General features: G+C 40.6%; 1 protein-coding gene across 1 annotated transcript in view; it reads left to right on the top strand.

Annotated features, from left to right (window-relative positions):
* LOC136872756 (uncharacterized) overlaps positions 1–22,279 on the top strand; it is a 302,350-nt gene extending 280,071 nt beyond the window's left edge. The window contains exon 3 of the mRNA XM_067146587.2: positions 21,866–22,279. Within this exon, the coding sequence (XP_067002688.1) occupies positions 21,866–21,978 (113 nt within the window). The 3' untranslated portion in view covers positions 21,979–22,279. The remainder of the gene's footprint in view (positions 1–21,865) is intronic.
* Positions 22,280–22,492: the final 213 nt, after the last annotated feature.

The raw sequence follows: 22,492 nt of genomic DNA, 5'->3' as shown, positions 1-22,492 counted from the left end.
TATGTAGTGTTCTGAACACACCAGACAATGTTTTAATCACATGTTGAAGTTAACGACATCGAGTACAGTGTTCGATTCTACTTATTTTGTGTTCTGAACACATCAATCAATCAATGTGCAGTGTTCAATTCTAGTCTTGTTATGTTTCAATCTAAACAAAGGTATCCCCTAATACAGCGTTCGATTCTACTTATGTAGTGTTCTGAACACACCACACAATGTTTTAATCACATGTTGTATCGAGTACAGTGTTCTGAACACATCAATCAATGTTCTGATCACATGTTGTATCGAGTACTGGCTGTCTCATAAGGAGCTATGTATAGCCGCCATCTTGCATCCGCCATCTTGCGCAAGCATCCTTAGGGCGTCTCTAGTCATGGATCCTTAAGCCGCCTCATAAGAGCAACCACCATCTCGCGCAAGCATCCCTCATAAGGAGCCTTGTATAACCGCCATCTTGCGCAAGCATCCCAAGGGCGTCTATGTATAGCGATCATCTTGCATAAGCACCTTTAAGGAGTCATGTATAGTCACCATCTTGTGCAATTAGCGTCGAGAGAGGACTGATGTAGAATTTTTTTTTTTAAATTATCCGCCACCACATAGAGTGTAGCACTGAGGTTTGCGATGTAAGATGGTGGATGACAGCTGCGCGTAGCACGTAGAATTTGCCGCCACCACATAGATGGCAGCACGGTGCTCTCTTGATTAAAGATGGCGGATGACAGCTAACAGAACTTTTCGAATTGCCCGCTACTACAGAGAGCAGCACGGTGCTCTGTTCATTAAAAGATGGCGGATGACAGGTGATGAAATTGCCTGCATGATAGCAGCACCGTGCTCTATTGATTAAAGATGGTGGATGATAGCTGTCATAAAAAGCACGTGGCTTTGTTTACTAAACAAGAGCACATAGATTTTTTTCAAATTGCCGCCACCACATTTCAAAGGTATCTAGCTAAAGAGCGCAGCACTGAGGTTTGTGATGCAAGATGGCGGATGACAGCTGTCAGAAAAAAGCACGTGAGTTTGTTTCCAAACAAGAGCATGTAGAATTTGCCGCCACCACATAGAGGGCAGCACGGTGCTCTCATGATTAAAGATGGCTGCTGTCACGTGGAATTGCCTGCCACCACAAAAGAGGGTAGCACGGTGCTCAAAGATGGCTGCTATCAAAAAGCATTTTTCAAATTATCCGCCACCACATTTCAAAGGTAAGTAGCTAAAGAGGGCACCACTGTGCTCTATAGATTAAAGATGGTGGATGACAGCTGTCAAAAAGCACGTGGATTTGTTTATCTCGCGCTAGTAAGGTTAAGTTGGTAGCACTAAGGTTTAAGCCCGTTAAGATGGCAGCACTGCGGATGACAGCTGTGACGAATTTACATCTACTACGATAAAGAGGGCAGCACTGTGCTCTATAGATTAAAGATGGCGGATGACAGCTGACAAAAAAGCACGTGAGTTTGTTTACTAAACAAGAGCACGTGGAATTTGTCGCCACCACATTTCAAAGGTAAGTAGCTAAAGAGGGCAGCACTGTGCTCTATAGATTAAAGATGGCAGATGGTAGCTGTCGAAAAAGCACGTGAGTTTGTTTCCAAACAAGAGCACGTGGAATTTTTCAATTTGCCGCCACCACATAGAGGGTAGCACTGTTCTCTCGGGATTAAAGATGGCTGCTTGTCGAAAAGCATTTTTCAAATTATCCGCCACCACATTTCAAAGGTAAGTAGCTAAAGAGGGCAGCACTGTGCTCAAAGATGGCGGATGACAGCTATCAAAAAAGCACGTGGCTGTCAAAAAGCACGTGGATTTGTTTATCTCGAGCTAGTGAGGTTAAGTTGGTAGCACTAAGGTTTAGATCTGTCAAGATGGCAGCACTGCCGATGATAGGTGATGAAAGAGGGCTGCACGGTGCTCTGTAGTTTAAAGATGGCGGATGACAGCTGTCAAAAAAAAGCACGTGGCTGTCAAAAGCACGTGGCTTTGTTTACCACACGCTAGTTAGGTTAAGTTGGTACTACTGAGGTTTAGGCCCGTCAAGATGGCAGTACTGAGGTTAGCGATGCGTTGTTGTCGATGACAGCTGTCAAAAAGCACGTGGCTTTGTTTACAAATCTGTCAAAAAGCACGTGGCTGTCAAAAAGCACGTGGATTTGTTTATCTCGCACTAGTTAGGTTAAGTTGGCACTACTGAGGTTTAGGCCCGTCAAGATGGCAGTACTGAGGTTAGCGATGCGTTGTTGTCTGTCAAAAAGCACGTGGCTGTCAAAAAACACGTGGCTTTGTTTACCTCATGCTAGTTAGGTTAAGTTGGCACTAGTGAGGTTTAGGCCCGTCAAGATGGCAGCAGTGAGGTTAGCGTTGCGTTGTTGTCGATGACAGCTGTCAAAAAGCACGTGGCTTTGTTTACAAATTCAAATCTCGCGCCAAAATTCAAATTTCCCGCCAAAATTCAAATTTCCCGCGGGCGGCGGAGGCGGAGGCGGCGGCGGAGGAGGCGGCGGGAGGAGGAGGAGGCGGCCGAACCATCCAATTATACTACTAATGTGGCTTGTGCATGTAAATATATGAATGCTTTTAATATTATTCGCTGTTGTTGTTGTTGTTGTTAATTGTTGAATATTAGTGATTTTCTTTGCAATACTGACCCTTAAACAACCGTAGAAAATACGCTCTTGAGAGATGTAGGTAATCCACAGAATGTGTGAAAAGAATATTGTCTCCTATAGTTATAAAAATTGATCTCGCTCTTAATTCTATGACAGCATCAACTCAAAAAATGAGTTTTCTTGGAGTTTCCTTTCTGTCGGCATCTTGGTCAACAGTGGCTCATCGCGTTTTTCACGAGACAAAGGCCAGGACTACACAGAGAGAAAATATCTGAATTGTGTTCAAGCGAGTTCAATGCACGTTGCGGTCTAAGTAACTGTAAGCTACTTTTTCGGAGGTATGAGGTTCGAACCCCATCGCCGGCAGTCCTGAGAATGGTTTTCCGTGGTTTTCCATTCTCCTGCACTAAGTTGAATGCCGGGACAGTTCCTAGTATAGGCCACGACCGCCAACCCTCTCACCTTATCCGCAGATGTCCTTCTCCGATACAATCTCCTGGCCTGAGAGAGAGCGTCAACGTCTAGGAGGTCCGCCTCCCCCTTCACGGGGGAATAAAAACATTTTGTAATAGTAGTAAGCATTAAAACCTTCTTGTAAATTAACAAAGAATAATAAAAATGGAGATTTTGTTAATTTCATGTACCATTTATCAGAAATATATAGCTATGTTTTTTTATGGAGGATAATTCAAACAAAAGTAATGAATATGAGTTCCGTGGAGGTCAGGTTTAAAGCAAAGAAGAAATTTGGCACGGTTTTTAAACGAACCCTCATCAAAATTAATTGGTTTCCTTTGGTACACCAAAAGGCCACGAGAGGCTTATAAAATTTTCAAAACCATTGCAACTTCTTTAAGTTCACACAACCCAAGATAAAAGGCAGAGTCAGCAGGATGAAGTAAATAATTGAAGAGTAGGGCAGTTGTGTCTCTAAAGCCGTAATCTGGAGAGAGTGGTCAATGTGTCAATACCGCTTAATGCTCGACTCTCTGGCTTAACCAGCACATTGCGCGCTTTGGGAATAGTGGTCGAAAGACACTTCCCGTAATGTGCAAAGACAGTGTACCAGTCCTTTTCAACAAATCTGCCCTCCTTTCGTTCGATAAAGCTTTAAAATAATTTAAGATTTCGATTTGTTGTTTCAGTGACGAAGTAGTTACCACATCTTACGAGAGGAAGAGCGGGTATGCACTATTTACATTTTAAACTGAGCCATAAATTATTTCCTTATAGCATTAGAGGTCATGAAATTAATGATGATGATGTTAATGTTGTTGATGATGATGATGATGATGATGATGATTATTGTAGATATGTTATTGTATTTGAAATAGTACTGAAATGATTCTGAATATATGAATGATCTTAAAAAAAAAGCTGGTGAAACTATAGCCCTTAGTGGACTTTTAGCGGCATTCTTCTCCTCATCAAAGACTTTTTTTGATTTCCATGGCGCTACAGTCCTTCTACAGCCTTGGCCTACAAAGCAACCGCTGCTAAGCCCGAAGACCTGCAGATTACAAGGTGTCGTGTAGTCAGCACGACGAATCCTCTCGACTGTTATTCTTAGCTTTCTAGACCGAGGCCGCTATCTCACCGTCAGATAGCTCCTCAATTCTAATTACGTAGGCTGAGTGGACCTCAAACCAGCCCTCAGATCCAGGTAAAAATCCCCGACCTGGCTGGGAATTAAACCCGGGGACTCCGGGTAAGAGGGAGGCAAGCTACCCCTACACCATGGAGCCAGCTCGTCCAAGAAATAATAATAATAATAATAATAATAATAATAATAATAATAATAATAATAATAATAATAATAATAATAATAATAATAATGGCGTATGGTCTCCGAAGAGGTCTGGTGTACTTGACGCCGTATAAGCGACCTGCATGTGTATGAAGATGGGGCCTTACCTATGATGAATTCTAATAAGGAAGACGGCACACACACACCCACCCCCAGAGCCATAGGAATTTACCAATGGAGGTTAAAATCCCCGACCTGGCTGGGAATCGAACCCGAGACTCCCTGCACCAAATGCCAGCACGCTAACCATTTAGTCATGGAGCCAGACGTCAAAGACATTAATATGTTAGCAATGTATTACGTCGTAATATTGAGCATAGTATTCTGCAGCACGTAGCCATGTCCCCATCGAGTTACAATTGAATGTGGAAGCAAGGGAATTCTAGGAGCCATCTCCTTATATCAGTTGTAAATACAATTTTAAAATCGGTCTCGTGCTTTTGTCGCTGTTCAGAAGTGTGTCCGCGCGGGCAATGCATCACCATAGCGGACAATCAGACGTTACATCCTCCCAATTACTGAGGTCTCTTGATCATTTTCTATATATTATACATTGGAATGTCCTTGTATCGATTTTGCTGTCCTCTGGAATTACATGGTCCCTTCCTTTGATTGAAAATGTATCAGTTGGTTTTGCATGTGAGTGTTAGGCATGCCGGTCCTTGCAGTTAAAGTATGATAATCGTGGAGTCAATAGGGAACATGCATGATCCAGGGTTTTAAGTACCTTAATTACCTTACTTAAGGCTACGGCTGATTCTTCACGTTCCTAGCACTTTCCTATCCCACTGTCGTCGTAAGACCTTTTTTTGTGTGTGATGTGAAGCCAATTGTAAAAAAAAACAAAAAAAACAGAAAGTAAGCGTGTACATCATGAAAATACAAAGCGAATTTAGAAAATAAACGAATGACTATCTCTACAAAATCAAACCTTGTCAGTTGGGATGGTCTAATCTAGTAATAAAGATATTAATTAAATAAATCACATAATTGGACACTGCAGTGAGAATACATTACTACAAATAATAGGGATGTTGGTGATTAAAATACTGTCTAAGCTTAGCCTAAGTTTTAGATTATACATGCCAAATAAATAAACCAATGGGTAAATATCACCGCACCCAAATACTTCCTATATTGAGTGACTAAAATGTCACCTGGACGTTGTTCTTGCTTGATATGATCAGCTTTTGATAAATGAACTAAATATAGTTAATTAATCTATATTTATCAGGAGTGATAGCTTATAGAACTATAGTACTATAATATTAGCTGCTGAAGTCCGACTTGTAGAAAATGTAATGTATTTTCTCATATGGGAACCAATCTAGAAATAAAGTGCAAAGGTCATTCAAGTGCTGCCTCTGTGGTGTAGTGGTTAGTTTGATTAGTTGCCACCCCCGGAGGCCCGGGTTCGATTCCGGGCTCTGCCACGAAATTTGAAAAGTGGTGCGAGGGCTGGAACGGGATTCACTCAGCCTCTGGAGGTCAACTGAGTAGAGGTGGGTTCGATTTCCATCTCAGCCATCCCGGGAGTGGTTTTATTATTATTTATTTATTTATCGTATGGCATAAATATACCGAAACAGGAAAGCAAGTACATTATATTTTAATGCCCAAAGTTGTTATCCACTCTAGAGCCTCTGTATTGGTCTCTAGAAAATCAAACCAATCTCCAGGGTACGTAAATTAAAGCCACGGCCGCTTTTTCCCTCTTCCTTGTCTGTCCATTCCAATTTTCCCATCCCCCGCAAGGCCCCTATTCAGCATAGCGGATTAGACCGCCTGGACGAGGTACTGGTCATCCTCCTCAGTTGTATCCCCCGACCCAGAGTCTGAAGCTCCAGGACACTGCCCTTGAGGCGGTAGAGGTGGGATCCTTCGCTGAGTCCGAGGGAAAAACCCATCCTTGAGGGTAAACAGGTAAAGTAGAAGAAGAAGAAGGTCATTTAAGTGATTTCTATTCATGTTCCTTGTTATCTTTATACTACGAGCTACGGTACTTAGCACGCATATATCGCTAAAAGTCATGAAATTAACGATCATGATGATGATGATGATGATGATTTGCTTTTGTTCCGAGAATTTCTTCAGCCACAAAGAGCCGGTGTTCCTCAAGAATTATGCCTCTGTGATGGCATCTACATATGGTAGATTGACTGACAGGTTTTTTGAACCCTTCTTCTGAAATTTCGAAGTTGTTCGCAATCACAAATATTAAATATTCGGCTTTTAGTAACAGTTCATGCACGGTGGCTGGTAGAGCTTCATGCGGTACTGGACGGTGAGTCACAGCATGTTTTACTCCCCTTGCGGAAGGAGACTTTTAAATAATTTTTTTAAATGATAGAAAACAAAGTAACGTATCATAATGCAATATGTTTCCTTACTATTTCATTGGTGTACTTTTCAAAAAAGAAGATTTTTTAAAATTTCCCACGTTCCCTATTTTCATACTACTGGCATCTTCCAAGATACTGATGTTTGTTCGACGTTCCTGTCACTATGCTCTACATTTACATAGTTGGTGCTCAATCCCCATTAGTAAAAGAAAGTTTCTGACTACTGTGCTTGCTCTTTATTGCCTATGGCGCGTTTAGACGGTACATCTTTTCTTGCCACTGAAGCATGTTGTGCCACATGTATGAATCTTGTGGGCCCGGACAGGCTAAAGTAGTTGCTAATGTTCCCCATCCTGTATGGGGATCTCCGTGGCTAATTTCGTACAACACGTGCTTCGTTTGTAGTTGAGGTGAGGTTGGGTATATCTTTTATTTGTGACTGAAGTTTAAATATAAATTAAGTAACATTCAACAAGAATTTTACTTTTAAATGTAAAGACTGAATTTTAATGTATGCATAGAGGAAGATAGGAATTTCCACTGGCCGAAAATCGTATTGTTAGAGATAAACGCATACTTAGTGAAACAGCTTCTCTCATATTAGTACCGTTTTTCTTTATATGGTCTAATAAATCGATTGGTTAACTCAAACTCACTTGCTTACATTCCACTAAAGTTTATGAATAAATAACAGGTATCATTTCCGACCTCATCAAGGGCAGGCTTTTTTTCTATTTCCCAGGAATTTTTTTATTCACTGTTTTCTATTACGTTCTTGTTCGCTTTCAATAACTAAGACAGAAGTGGCAGCGACACTGGCACATTATTTATTTATTTATTTATTTATTTATTTATTTATTTATTTATTTATTTATTTATTTAGGATCAGCAACAGCATAACGCCGAATTACAAAGATCCAAAATAATGCGCTCTTGCCGCGTCCGGGTACGACACACGTAAAAATATCCCGGTAGCTGGTGTTCTCTCAGGGTAGTTCTTCGTAAATAAATGGTTTAGATTAACGTGGATTCAAAGGAAAGACTCGGAACTGGCACAGCATACGTATCTCCGGATGAACGTCTCCATCCTATCACATTTTTTAATCAATCAGTCAATTACCGCAGGTCTTATAGTAAACCGCATGAAAAACAACTTAAAAACTAAGTCAATATACATCTAACATCTACAAATCACCAACTCACCTATTTAAAAATAAATCATAAGAAGAAATTTATTAAACTAATTGATTATGAAAGAAAAGAGTACATTCCGAGGTTTCCCATTTTCACACCGGGCAAATGCTGGGGCTGTACCTTAATTAAGGCCACGGCCGCTTCCTTCCCACTCCCAGCCCTTTCCTGTCCCATCGTCGCCATAAGACCTATCTGTGTCGGTGCGACGCAAAACAACTAGCGGGAAAAGAGTACGTAGAATCTGCTGGTATTCTTCCAGTTATGACATAACGTCAATTATTGTATAGGCCTACAGGTATCTCATTAAAGTCAGCGCTGGCTTTCAAAAGAAAAATGGTTTTCATCTCTGACATGAGCTAACATCCTTTACATTTCATATCGTATGAAAATCATCCAATTATTCAATTACAGTATTAAATTAATTATTAAACCGAAAGAAAGCTTATGATTCGTGTCTCTATCATAACACTTAATTTCTTCTGAATTTTTTTTTTTAATATGACAATCTGCATCACTTTCTTATTGCTCTCATGTTGAATTATGTTGAACGACGTGCTAAGGTTACTACTCCTATTGCCTTCCAAAATCCCGGCACCAATAATCCTAGCCTATCATATTTACGTATATAGATAAATCATGAATCATCTCTCGAAATATAAAATAATCTACAACACATTCCTAGCTAAAGTAGTTCTTAATTAACCATATTCATTTCCTCACAACATGCATTTGATCTTTCACGAAGCTTATACTCCCATGACAAGTTTATTTAAGTGACTCCTCTAACTTTCAGTTATGATATCTTGATATTATGCGTGTTATTTACTAAGGCTCCACATTCATTTCGTCTTCCGTTAAGTACATTACCACCATCTGACGTTTGCTGTAAGTATTTCCCTACAACAACAGCTGTATTTGTCATTGCGGAAACCATTTATTTTTATCTACGCATATGGGTTTGTCATGCATACCCTGTATTACGTTATTTCCCTCGATGAATATCTTTCAGTGTTCTTGCAACACATATTTGATCCACATTTGGATATTAAAACATTTAGCATCCATATTTACGTCTTGTTGCAACATATCTTCCTATTACTTTACTTCAATTGCTTCATTTAAATCCATTCTCAACTCTACATCGCTCAATAAATTCAATTACGCCAACAACATAACCATCTTTCTTATATCATAACCTCTTCATAAATAAAATCTATTAAGACGAATAAAGCTCCGTTGCAATTATATTCGCTTATTTGGATCATCTTTCTTCTCATAGAACAATGCTTAACCAATATCATTTCATAATTCCATTTGATGACGTAATTCGACAAGGAATAACTCGTACCAATCATAATTCCTCTCTATTTCATCCCATAATGACGCTGATTTATCATGAATGGCTTCACAAAAACCACTAATGAAATCTATGCACGCAAATACTCATTTCCAGCTGTTTGTGATTTACCTTCCTTCTCGCAAATAATCGTATATATTCTAATTTGCTATCATAATCCACTTGACATACGTATAGCCACTTCTTTCGAGATATCGATCTTGTCATAACTTAGTATGGTATCATTCAAATGTATCACGTATCACTTCACTGAGCCACTTCACTTCTTAAATATTTCAGACTTATCGTAAATTACATTCGATAATTATGTCTAGCTTAATTAAGAACTAATATCTAGCAAACTTAGCTCGTCATTTAGCAATAACGACGTCCTCTGCAGCTCTCTGCGTCACATCATTGGTCTACGGTTGGTTGCGGTGTGTGGAACGGCTGAAATCTCTCCTTTCACCAGGTCTGGTCTATTGGCCGGTCCGTATTCATCTCGAGGTCGATCCACCTCGGAATTAGCAAGTCATCTGCCTCTTCATTCTTGAGCTAATGATAAAATCCAAGAAATACAACGAGTAATCGTTCATTATAAAGCTTCTTAAAATAATATTATTCTCTTCTCAATATCCTTATGTCTTTCTTATCAATTCGGATAATCAAATATTTTATACTGGGTTCAGTATTTCCGATCTTATTTTTCTAAAAGAATCTGTAATTTTAGGATATTCCTATTCTCGAAGGCTTAATTATTTCTCAATTCTTCTTCTCATAAAATGATTTCTGTATATGTTTCTCTTCTTTAAGCTCTGTTTGTGATGAGCTTCGGCGTATCGTTTCACTGGATTTGAAATAAATTTTCGTATTTTTAATCGGAGATTATACTCTTCATTGTCGAATAACAGGTATTCGGCTGTCTTTTCCCTTTTACTTAAGGCAATATCTTCGTAACTTCAACTCTCGTGGCGATTATTCTCCTCTTCTGTCGCAGCAGAACTAACACACTTCTGGTCTCTATCTGTTCAATTTCGTAAGTGTGAAAATGATAATATATTATATTTTACTTGTTTTTTTTTTTTTTTTTTTTTTTTTTTTTTTGAAACGATTCATTTGATACTGTTCTGTTCTCTCGTCATAGCCTTTTAAAATTGTATGTTCCAACTTGGTCATGGCCTCCTATAAACTTCCAACTTAATATTCTTTTCTCAATCAATCAATCAATCAATACTGATCTGCATTTAGGGCAGTCGCCCAGGTGGCAGATTCCCTATCTGTTGCTTTCCTAGCCTTTTCCTAAATGATTTCAAAGAAATTGGAAATTTTATTGAACATCTCCCTTGGTAAGTTATTCCAATCCCTAACTCCCCTTCCTATAAATGAATATTTGCCCCAGTTTGTCCTCTTGAATTCCAACATATTGTGATCTTTCCTACTTTTATAAACGCCATTAAAACTTATTCGTCTACTAATGTCATTCCACGCCATCTCTCCGCTGACAGCTCGGAACATACCACTTAGTCGAGCAGCTCTTCTTATTTCTCTCAATTCTTCCCAACCCAAACATTGCAACATTTTTGTAACGCTACTCTTTTGTCGGAAATCACCCAGAAAAAATCGAGCTGCTTTTCTTTGGATTTTTTCCAGTTCTTGAATCAGGTAATCCTGGTGAGGGTCCCATACACTGGAACCATACTCTAGTTGGGGTCTTACCAGAGACTTACATGCCCTCTCCTTTACATCCTTACTACAACCTCTAAACACCCTCATAACCATGTGCAGAGATCTGTACCCTTTATTTACAATCTCATTTATGTGATTACCCCAATGAAGATCTTTCCTTATATTAACACCTAGATACTTACAATGATCCCCAAAAGGAACTTTCACCCCATCAACGCAGTAATTAAAACTGAGAGGACTTTTCCTATTTGTGAAACTCACAACCTGACTTTTAACCCCGTTTGTCAACATACCATTGACAGCTGTCCATCTCACAACATTTTCGAGGTCACGTTGCAGTTGCTCACAATCTTGTAACTTATTTATCACTCTATAGAGAATAACATCATCCGCAAAAAGCGTTACCTCCGATTCCACTCCTTTACTCATATCATTTATATATATATATAAGAAAACATAAAGGTCCAATAATACTGCATTGAGGAATTCCCCTCTTAATTATTACAGGGTGAGATAAAGCTTTGCCTACTCTAATTCTCTGAGATCTATTTTCTAGAAATATAGCAACCCATTCAGTCACTCTTTTGTCTAGTCCAATTGCACACATTTTTGCCAGTAGTCTCCCATGATCCACCCTATCAAATGCTTTAGACAGGTCAATCGCGATACAGTCCATTTGACCTCCAGAATCCAAGATATCTGCTATATCTTGCTGGAATCCTACAAGTTGAGCTTCAGTGGAATAACCCTTCCTAAAACCGAATTGCCTTCTATCGAACCAGTTATTAATTTCACAAACATGTCTAATATAATCAAAAAGAATGCCTTCCCAAAGCTTACATACAATGCATGTCAAACTTACTGGCCTGTAATTTTCAGCTTTATGTCTATCACCCTTTCCTTTATACACAGGGGCTACTATAGCAACTCTCCATTCATCTGGTATAGCTCCTCCGACCAAACAATAATCAAATAAGTACTTCAGATATGGTACTATATCCCAACCCATTGACCTTAGTATATCCCCAGAAATCTGATCAATTCCAGCCGCTTTTCTAGTTTTCAACTTTTGTATCTTATTGTAAATGTCATTGTTATCATACGTAAATTTTATTACTTCTTTGGCCTTAGTCTCCTCCTCTATCTCGACATCATCCTTGTCACCAACAATCTTTACATACTGCTGACTGAATACTTCTGCCTTTTGAAGATCATCACATACACACTCCCCTTGTTCATTATTTATTCCTGGAATGTCCTTCTTGGAACCTGTTTCTGCCTTAAAATACCTATACAATTCTATACAATTCCGGCCTGTTGTGATCCATACCTCTACTTGACGCAATTTTGAAACACGTCAGAAAGTGCAGCAGGAAGAACATGAACAATAGTTATTAATATACAATGAAAAAATGCAAACTTTTACAAAGGACACAAATATACACTGTTACCGTGTTTTGGTGGTAGATAGAGGTGAAAGAAGGTGCGGGCGTGAATGGATCTCAAGCTACGAAAATATAGTGCATGTAAACAAAATTTAAAATTTAATAAGGTTATATTTTCTTTTCAAAATAAATAAGTAACAAGCATGGCAGTTACAGAGTAGCAAGTCAAAAAAGGTAGTTACAATTTTTACAGAAGTTGGGCTTCGAGCCCCGAATTCACAATGCTTGGGCAATCAGCTCAGTTTTATCCCAAACACAATTTTAACAGAGGGGCAGAAAACCCCATTCATACCTCGGAGCCCTTGCTCCAAATTACACTGAAAAGCCTCCTCGAGGCATACAACATACAATTTTTAAAAGAGCCACACGCTCTCCAATTTGAGCCTCTCCCAGGCCACACTAAACTCCACCTTCAAGTTGTCCTCAACGGACATAAACACCGGGGTAAAATACCCAATCTACTGAGGTCTATTAAACGAAAAGAATGTTAATTAAATGACCTCTAAAATAACAATTTGAGAGGAGGCGAACTTGCACTCCTAATACACTTTGTTTTTAAGACCTATTTTGGCTCTTAGGCCACTGATGCAAGGGCTAACCCCATACTACAGAGGTGACTTAAGAAAGGAACAATAGTTTTACGTTATCGAAGAATAGGTTGTGAAAAATAAGTTCACCTCAAAACAATATGAGTGGGAGCTCGAGAGGGTTAGCACTCTCTATCCCATTATATAGCTTTACAAGAGAATAGAAGAAAAGAGTAGTTACATTTTAGGAAAAGGTTACATGATGGAAAACGCTTCGAACCCGCCGCGAGAGTTAAACTGCCGACCTAGCAAGAAAAGAAGTTATTAATAGGCCATTACCTGGTAGTAGATCGCTGCCGAGGAAAGAGGCGCTTCCCGCCTCCTGCTATGTACTTAATACACTGAAAGATGGAACAGAAGTGGCCCGGAGACCCTAAAATCAGCAGTTTAAATACTCTCGCAGAAAATTCTAGGCGTTAGGGGAAAGAAAACACCCTCCCACAAAGATTTTATTGGGTAGGACCCCGCAACAGATTCAAGTTGGGGAAAGATACACCAGATTGGTCAGAAATTCATTGAAGAAATTCGTGATTGGATACATTCAAAACAAGGGGAAGAAAGGGGTAAATATTGCCAACTTAAACAATGACAGAAAGAAATTTAACAAAGAACAAACTCCTGAAATTAAATTTTCTCCAACAAAATAGTTCTTTGACTCCGCACTAGGTTGCACTATTGTTGATCTTCAGTAGTGTCCTCTAGAAGAGAAAGTTCACACTTCTTAATACAAGCAAAACAAAAGTACGTCGAAAATGACACAGTTCACAAACTCAAAAATTTCCAGGTAGTGACATCTTCTGAGAAATTTGGAAATTAAGACCGTAGATAAAGTTCAGACTTCCTCCAGAAGAGGAGTTTTAACTGGCGCAACTTTTAAATAAACGGTGTGGAGGTGTACCGCCCGGTACAGACCTCCCCCCCCCCCAAAAAAGTTCCTCCAAGGGGTAACACAGAAGAACATAAACTTTTGTTTGAAAATAAGTTCCAAGTTTTGATGTTGATATTAAGATAACTTGCAGAAGTATTTGAGAAATTTCTTAATTCGGTTCCAAAATTTTGTTGTTGCAGGTGAATGAAAGTCTTTATGTTTGTAGAATTTGAATTTCTGAAGATAAACTTTTACTACTTAAAAGTGAAGAAAATTTTGCAATGTCCACCAAATATTGTTGTTGAATTCCCAAGTGTAATTATTGCTTATGGTGACTGTCCATGTAGTTGATGTAGATTAAGTTGGATGGCCAGACCGGCCGTTGCAGCTTGCGTCCAACGGAGGCCGCTCGGACCCCTCAAGTACCCTGAGATACCACTCGCCCGCACTATGAGGGGAGCAGAGGTGTTGAAACACGCCGCGCCCGCGGTGAACATATACAGGCTGCGGCCCAGTAGCAGGTCGTGCGCCGCACATCAGCCTTGGCCGGGAGGAGAGCTCCGGCTCGCCGTGCACATGTCGGCCTCGCTGGAGAGGAGGGGGCCCATCCCCCTCCCCAGTTGCTGCACTGCGCTGCGCGGCTGCGGGGGCACTGAAACATTAAAGCTAGGCGGCAGAATTGTGTTGGACTATCATCTTCTTTGAGTGTACAGGCTTGTGGAGAGGTTGAGGGGCCAGCGGCGTGCAACTATCCATGGCATTTCATATTATGAAGCCACAGTGGAGCAGGAGACGGGAGCGTGGTAATGGCCGTGGCAAGGACAGAATGGCAGTTTAACGGGTCGGGACAGGTTTTACAAAAATGCTTACATCTGAAACAAAATATTATAGGTAGTGCAGAATGCCTTAAAAGTGAAACTCAAAAAAAATATAACCTTCATATCCTTCCAAAATAATACGAAGCAAGTTAACACAGAAATTACACCGGTTTCACCTGGGACAGGTGAACTCTAAATATCCTCTCGGTGGCTGGATTACTTAACAATAAGGTAACCGGCGTAAGAAAATCGAGAATGATACAAGGCCCATGAAATCTGGGGGCAAGCTTGCCCGCGGGAACAAAATTTTTGACCATAACCTGGTCACCTACCTTCAAAGGGGTGGGTCTCCGTCCACGATCATACCTTTCCCTAACCTTTTCATGAGACACTTTAAGATTGGCTTTAGCCTTCTTCCAAAGATCTTTAATGTTGTTCGGATCTATTGTCTCGGGCAGAATGTCACTCAGAGACCAGAGGTTAGAGAGCGGCGAGTTGGGAACAAACTTGAACATCAAAGAAGCTGGAGTAAACTTGTGAGATTCATGAACCGCCGAATTCAAAGCAAAAGCTAACCAATGCAGGGACGTGTCCCACCTGGAAGGATCTTCATGATGATAAGCAATGAGAGCGGACCTGAGATTACGGTTAACCCGTTCAGCCAGAGATGGTTGCGGGTAATAAGCAGAAGTAGTTACATGAGATATTGATAAGTCAAAACAGAATTTACGAAATAAATTAGATGTAAAAGCCTTAGCATTATCAGATACAATATATTGACACGGACCAAAAGAAGCAAAAATAGAATTTAAGCAGGTAATGGTGGACTGAGCGGTAGCCAGCTTAGTCGGAAATAACCAGGAAAATCTAGTAAAACCATCTACACATACAAAGATGAACTTGTTGGCATTCCCCTTTGACTGGGGGAAGGGTCCCACATAATCAATATACAGGCGTTCCATGGGGCGCGACGCTTGATGAGAAGACAAAAGGCCTACCTTAGTGGACATGGTTGGTTTACTAAGCAAACAAGATTTACAGGCTTTTACAAGTTCACGAATTTCACCGTCCATACCTTTCCAGATGAACCTTTCACGAATCTTTTCACGGGTTTTAAAGATACCCAGATGCCCTCCTAGTGGGGTCTCATGATAATACTTGAAGATCATAGGTACCAGAACGGCTGGAACGACAACTTTCATCATCTTGTCATGCCTCGAAGGGCAACATAAAACACCATTCCTCAGAACATAAGGGACAACATGTTCCCCAGAAGAAAGGGTTTCCATTATCGGAGCCAGCGTCGGATCTTCACGTTGGTATTTCTCGATATCCCTAAAAAGCATGGGAGCATCGGTTAAGATGGCATTAACCTCGGATAGTATGGACTCGGAAGGTGATGAACTGTCGACCGGTTCATGGGTCTCGACGTCGTTAGAAAACATACGGCTGAGTCCATCAGCAATAACATTTTCGGTACCTCTAATATGCCTGACATTGAATTGGAAGGCAGAAATACGGATGGCCCAACGGGCTATACGACCAGTACGACGCGGCCTACCTAAGACCCAGCTTAAGGCTTGGTTATCTGTCTCCAGGTCGAATTTGACATGTTCCAGATAGAGACGGAACTTTTCTAAGGCAAATAAAACTGCCAAACCTTCGAGCTCATAGATGGAATACTTGGCTTCTTGAGCTGACAATGTCCTAGATGCATAGGCGATGGGTCGCCTCCCTAGTTCAGTCTCTTGAAGAAGGACTGCAGCTACTGCTGACGACGACGCGTCCGTTTGGACGATGAATTTCTTCGAGAAATCAGGCATAGCAAGTACAGGGGCATTACAGAGAGCTAATTTAAGATCTTCGAAAGCGGCTTGTTGAGAAGGTCCCCACTCGAATTTGATGCCTTTCCTACGAAGAAGGTTTAAGGGCGCCGCTCTATTAGCGAAGTTAGGAATGAACTTTCTGAAGAAATTCACCATACCAATAAACCTGGCGATGCCTTTAATGTCCTTGGGAGGTTTAAAATCACGGATGGCCTGTGTTCTAGAATGATCGACCGCTACACCATCGGGTGACACAATATGCCCTAGGAATGACATAAAGGGCTTAGCAAAGGCAACCTTGGACAACTTAACAGTTAACCCAGCCTTACGAAGGCGATCGAGAACTTCTCGCAGATGATCTAGATGTTCTTCAAAAGTCTCTGAAAATACGACGACATCATCCAAGTAGTGATATAAGTACTCAAATTTGATGTCGGAGAAGACCCTATCTAGTAGCCTAGTGAGCACAGCTGCCCCCGTGGGGAGCCCGAAAGGCACGCGGTTGTATTCGTATAAATTCCAGTCCGTGGCAAACGCTGTAAGGTGTTTAGACTCTTCGGCAAGGGGAATTTGATTATAGGCCTGATTCAAGTCCAAGATAGTGAAGAACTTTGCCTTACGAAACCATGAAAAGCAAGAATGAAGGTCGGGAAGGGGCACAGATTGCAACACCACCTTCCGATTGAGAGCCCTGTAATCAATGACAGGCCTGAAGCCTCCTTGGGGTTTCGGGACTAGAAAAATAGGCGATGAATACGCCGATTTAGAGGGCCTAATAATACCATCCTTCAACATCTGATCGATGATTTCTTTTAGAGCCTTCATTTTAGGTGGAGATAGCCTATATGGTGGAAAACGGACAGGAATCGAATCCGTGACCTCAATTTTGTATTCAATAAGGTCAGTAACACCAAGAGTATCAGAGAACACCTCGGGAAACGACTGACACAATTTACGAATACTATCAGCCTGCTCCTCAGGTAGATGTCTAAGGTCTAACAACATCTCATCCTGGGTAGGCGAAATAGAAGAACATGACACAGAATTACACTTTAATAGTGGTATTTTACAACTAGAAGCAAATTTGAATGTGCACGACCTAGACTGGAGATCGAGCACAAGACCTGTGTGAGAAATAAAGTCCGCTCCCAGTATGATGGGGCAAGACAAGTGCTTAGCCACAAACAGTTTAATTTTCCATGTAAATTTAAAAATACGAATTTTGACCAGTACGGAACCTAGAATTTCTAATGGAGATGAATTAGCCGAAACATATTGAATAGGAGAAGAGTCATAGACAGGTAGTTTACAAACATTTCAATTTCGAGTACCATTCAGCCGAAATAATGGAACAAACACTGCCTGAATCTAATAGAGCTGTCATAGGCTCGTTATTTAACTCAATCTTAAGAAAAGGAACAGCTGCGGGGGTATCCGCCGCAATCCTAAGACATTCTTTAGGGCATTCAAAAGATGAATTTGAAGGCTGATCGTTCTCTGCATTTACAACCTGTTTACTAGGGGCTGAGTCTCGGGAAGACGGATTAGTCGACTCAGCCAAAGCCACTAGTCACTTTTTATTATTAGCATAGCTGGAATTTGCACCAGAAGTTGAGCAGGAGGGGGTGCTATTTGAGTTTGGGCAATTATTGGCGATATGGGAGAAGGCCCCGCACTTAAAACAGCCTTGTGATGACCCGGCTCCATTCCTTGTCCCACTTGACTTGATCAGTGGACACTTGTCGCGCAGATGGTCAGGCGACCCGCAAGCATAACATTTACGGGGATTGACTGGTCGGCGAGGTGGAGGCCGAGTGTTACTAAAGGAAGGCGGGGGTTCTTTCGCGACACGCAAAGAATCAGCGTATCTAACTCCTTCCGCTGAAACGGCCAATGCTTCAAGTTCAGAGAAAGTTTGCGGGCACGCCGCGAAACACAAATATGACCTATAGGGAGGTGAAATTCCCTCTACAATAGCCTGTACAATCTGATCTTCAGGAAAATGAAGGGCAAACACCCTAGTATAAAACTTAATGTCCTGTATGAAATCAGCCAAGTTTTCATCCAACCTCTGTACTCGATAATAGTATTTCTGAATCAGAGATGACCTCGCGCGGGCAGGAATGAAATTTGCAAGCAAGTGTGCGTGAAAATCTTCAATAGATGACTGTTCAGCAATGGCTCTTACTATTTTATCTGAGAGAACACCAATAGCATACGGATAGATAATTTGCAAAATCTGACAAGGGGAAAGAGAAAACACAAGGGCGTGATCCTGAAATTCAACTAAAAATCTTAAAAATGAAATAACTTCACCGGTGGTGTTGACAGAAAACTTAGAGATACCTCTTAGCAACATTGCCAATGGATGAGGCAAGCTACTAAACCCGGGTGACATAGTAGGTAAAGGTTTCAATGGCAAAGAAGTTAATTCAGGACGGATGTTACCCAACGATGCATGGCGTTCAGACTCGTTGTCCAATGGGGCAGAGATAGTTTGAGCAGTGGGGGTTTTCCTATTTACTTCTCCCTTAGGAGACGCTTCCTCACTACCTGCATTCACTATGGTGGGCTGATCAGATTTGGGAGGGACTTCCCCAGTTAACAATTGAGTGACTTTACTAGACAATTCAGAAATAGTTTCAAGGAGCGTATTAGCTTCCTTCCTCTGAACGTCATTCACCTTTAGAGACAACAGATCATTAACTCTATTTGAAAAGTGATATAGTCTGCCTTGCACACGCTTAATTTGATTAGGAGACGGATCATTTTCATCAAAAAAACTAACTACAGAAGCTAGCCCAGTAATATTCTCGACGATCGTGGAAAGAGAGTCATCAATTTCTTTCTCTCCCAAATTGGGGATGGAAATGGGCAAATCAAGGGACTCTCTAAGCTTGTTAGTGTCTATTGCAACCGTGCCTCCAGATTGAACGTTTCTGATAGTTAACTCGTATATCAACTCCTCTTTGCGCAAATAGTTAAGGAGGAGAACATCGCGAGGGCCGGGCATGATGACAGAACGATTTTGAAAAACTCACAAATGCCAGCAACTGAGAAAATGGTTAGAGTTTGAATTAAAGCAATGTTTAACCGTCAAGAGGGGCAAAATTGAGACCCATTCAACCACGCTCTGCTACCACTTGTTACCGTGTTTTGGTGGTAGATAGAGGTGAAAGAAGGTGCGGGCGTGAATGGATCTCAAGCTACGAAAATATAGTGCATGTAAACAAAATTTAAAATTTAATAAGGTTATATTTTCTTTTCAAAATAAATAAGTAACAAGCATGGCAGTTACAGAGTAGCAAGTCAAAAAAGGTAGTTACAATTTTTACAGAAGTTGGGCTTCGAGCCCCGAATTCACAATGCTTGGGCAATCAGCTCAGTTTTATCCCAAACACAATTTTAACAGAGGGGCAGAAAACCCCATTCATACCTCGGAGCCCTTGCTCCAAATTACACTGAAAAGCCTCCTCGAGGCATACAACATACAATTTTTAAAAGAGCCACACGCTCTCCAATTTGAGCCTCTCCCAGGCCACACTAAACTCCACCTTCAAGTTGTCCTCAACGGACATAAACACCGGGGTAAAATACCCAATCTACTGAGGTCTATTAAACGAAAAGAATGTTAATTAAATGACCTCTAAAATAACAATTTGAGAGGAGGCGAACTTGCACTCCTAATACACTTTGTTTTTAAGACCTATTTTGGCTCTTAGGCCACTGATGCAAGGGCTAACCCCATACTACAGAGGTGACTTAAGAAAGGAACAATAGTTTTACGTTATCGAAGAATAGGTTGTGAAAAATAAGTTCACCTCAAAACAATATGAGTGGGAGCTCGAGAGGGTTAGCACTCTCTATCCCATTATATAGCTTTACAAGAGAATAGAAGAAAAGAGTAGTTACATTTTAGGAAAAGGTTACATGATGGAAAACGCTTCGAACCCGCCGCGAGAGTTAAACTGCCGACCTAGCAAGAAAAGAAGTTATTAATAGGCCATTACCTGGTAGTAGATCGCTGCCGAGGAAAGAGGCGCTTCCCGCCTCCTGCTATGTACTTAATACACTGAAAGATGGAACAGAAGTGGCCCGGAGACCCTAAAATCAGCAGTTTAAATACTCTCGCAGAAAATTCTAGGCGTTAGGGGAAAGAAAACACCCTCCCACAAAGATTTTATTGGGTAGGACCCCGCAACAGATTCAAGTTGGGGAAAGATACACCAGATTGGTCAGAAATTCATTGAAGAAATTCGTGATTGGATACATTCAAAACAAGGGGAAGAAAGGGGTAAATATTGCCAACTTAAACAATGACAGAGAGAAATTTAACAAAGAACAAACTCCTGAAATTAAATTTTCTCCAACAAAATAGTTCTTTGACTCCGCACTAGGTTGCACTATTGTTGATCTTCAGTAGTGTCCTCTAGAAGAGAAAGTTCACACTTCTTAATACAAGCAAAACAAAAGTACGTCGAAAATGACACAGTTCACAAACTCAAAAATTTCCAGGTAGTGACATCTTCTGAGAAATTTGGAAATTAAGACCGTAGATAAAGTTCAGACTTCCTCCAGAAGAGGAGTTTTAACTGGCGCAACTTTTAAATAAACGGTGTGGAGGTGTACCGCCCGGTACATACACAATAAAAACTGTACAATGTTACGTTCTACATATTTACATAAACAATACATAAACAAAGGATAATGCACTTAATTACAAGAGAAGACACAGGAAAGACCAAGACGGAAAATTAAGTTTTGTGAGAAATACCATGACAGAAGGAAGGATACGTTAGAAACATATCCAGATTTTCGGTTATAGATAAGATGTTAAATATTGCTGGGATACGTATAGAGATGGACTTTTGGGTAAGAGAAAGCCGGGAGTAAGGAATATGGGTCTTCATTCTGGTGCTACGGGATGGGGCCTGGATGGGGAAAAGGAAACTACTGTAATTCTGGTAACCTAAGTAAACCATTAGCTGCTTTGCATAGCAGCTTTGGATCTGATACTTTCCTTCGAGCAGAAAGAGTTTTGAGCTTCAGTTTTTCAAACACTTGGTTAGTGCTCAGGTTGCAACAGGCAGGGGCCCCTTGCTCTGACGATTGCACAGATCAGCTAGATTTAAATTACAGTTTCCTGTATGCAGCTCTCCATCAGCACGTAACCAGAAAGAGGCATATGGCATGATACTTGAACTCTTGCAACCTGAAATATACAGCAAAGCAGGTAGTGTTATATTCGATGAGGCATGAAAAGATGCACCATCCAAACACGCCTTTACTTCTAGCTGTCAAATACTGTGACCTAAGATTTCTTTGTTCTTTGTTTCAGGAGAACATCCAGCGGCAATGCAACATGGGAACAAGAACTCAGCCAGCGTTTCCATCTCCGTACACATCCTGGTATACAGTTTTACAGTTTTCATATTAAAAAGATTGAGATGAAAACCTTCACAGTGCTGTGAGTGAACTCCTAGATTGAACCCAAGACGTGAACTGCGAGTGTCGACGTCTGGAAGTGTGTGATGTTTTGTTTGTTGTGAAGGACAACTTAACTTACTATACGTGCGGAACAGCCGACGGGACGTAGAGATAAACATAGTAAAGTGGCACGTGTTCTTTCTCTTTTTTTTTTTTTTTCAGTGACACAAAAGTTTGTACTTGAAGTGTTCCAGTTAGGGTCTCACACTTCTGCTGCGACAACAGTGAACACAGACCATGAGCAGTAGTGTTTCAATACCTGATCTGACTTCTTTGCAAGTACGCAGCACTGTACATAAAAATGGTGTTAAATATTTTGATCTAATAAAATTATGGTAAATAAACTCAAAGTTACTGTACCGTGATAATTTGTTACTTGTCGTTCTCTTATAAGGCAGTATAATTTATTATTTCTCTTCTTGAATATTATTAAGGGCAACTGGACGTAAAACCTGCATGTTTTTAGATCAAACTTGTA

Source organism: Anabrus simplex, chromosome 4, assembly GCF_040414725.1.
Source record: "Anabrus simplex isolate iqAnaSimp1 chromosome 4, ASM4041472v1, whole genome shotgun sequence".
NCBI lineage: Eukaryota > Metazoa > Arthropoda > Insecta > Orthoptera > Tettigoniidae > Anabrus > Anabrus simplex.
The sequence above is the reverse complement of the archived record's forward strand: the minus strand, read 5'-3'. Positions and strand labels throughout refer to the sequence as shown.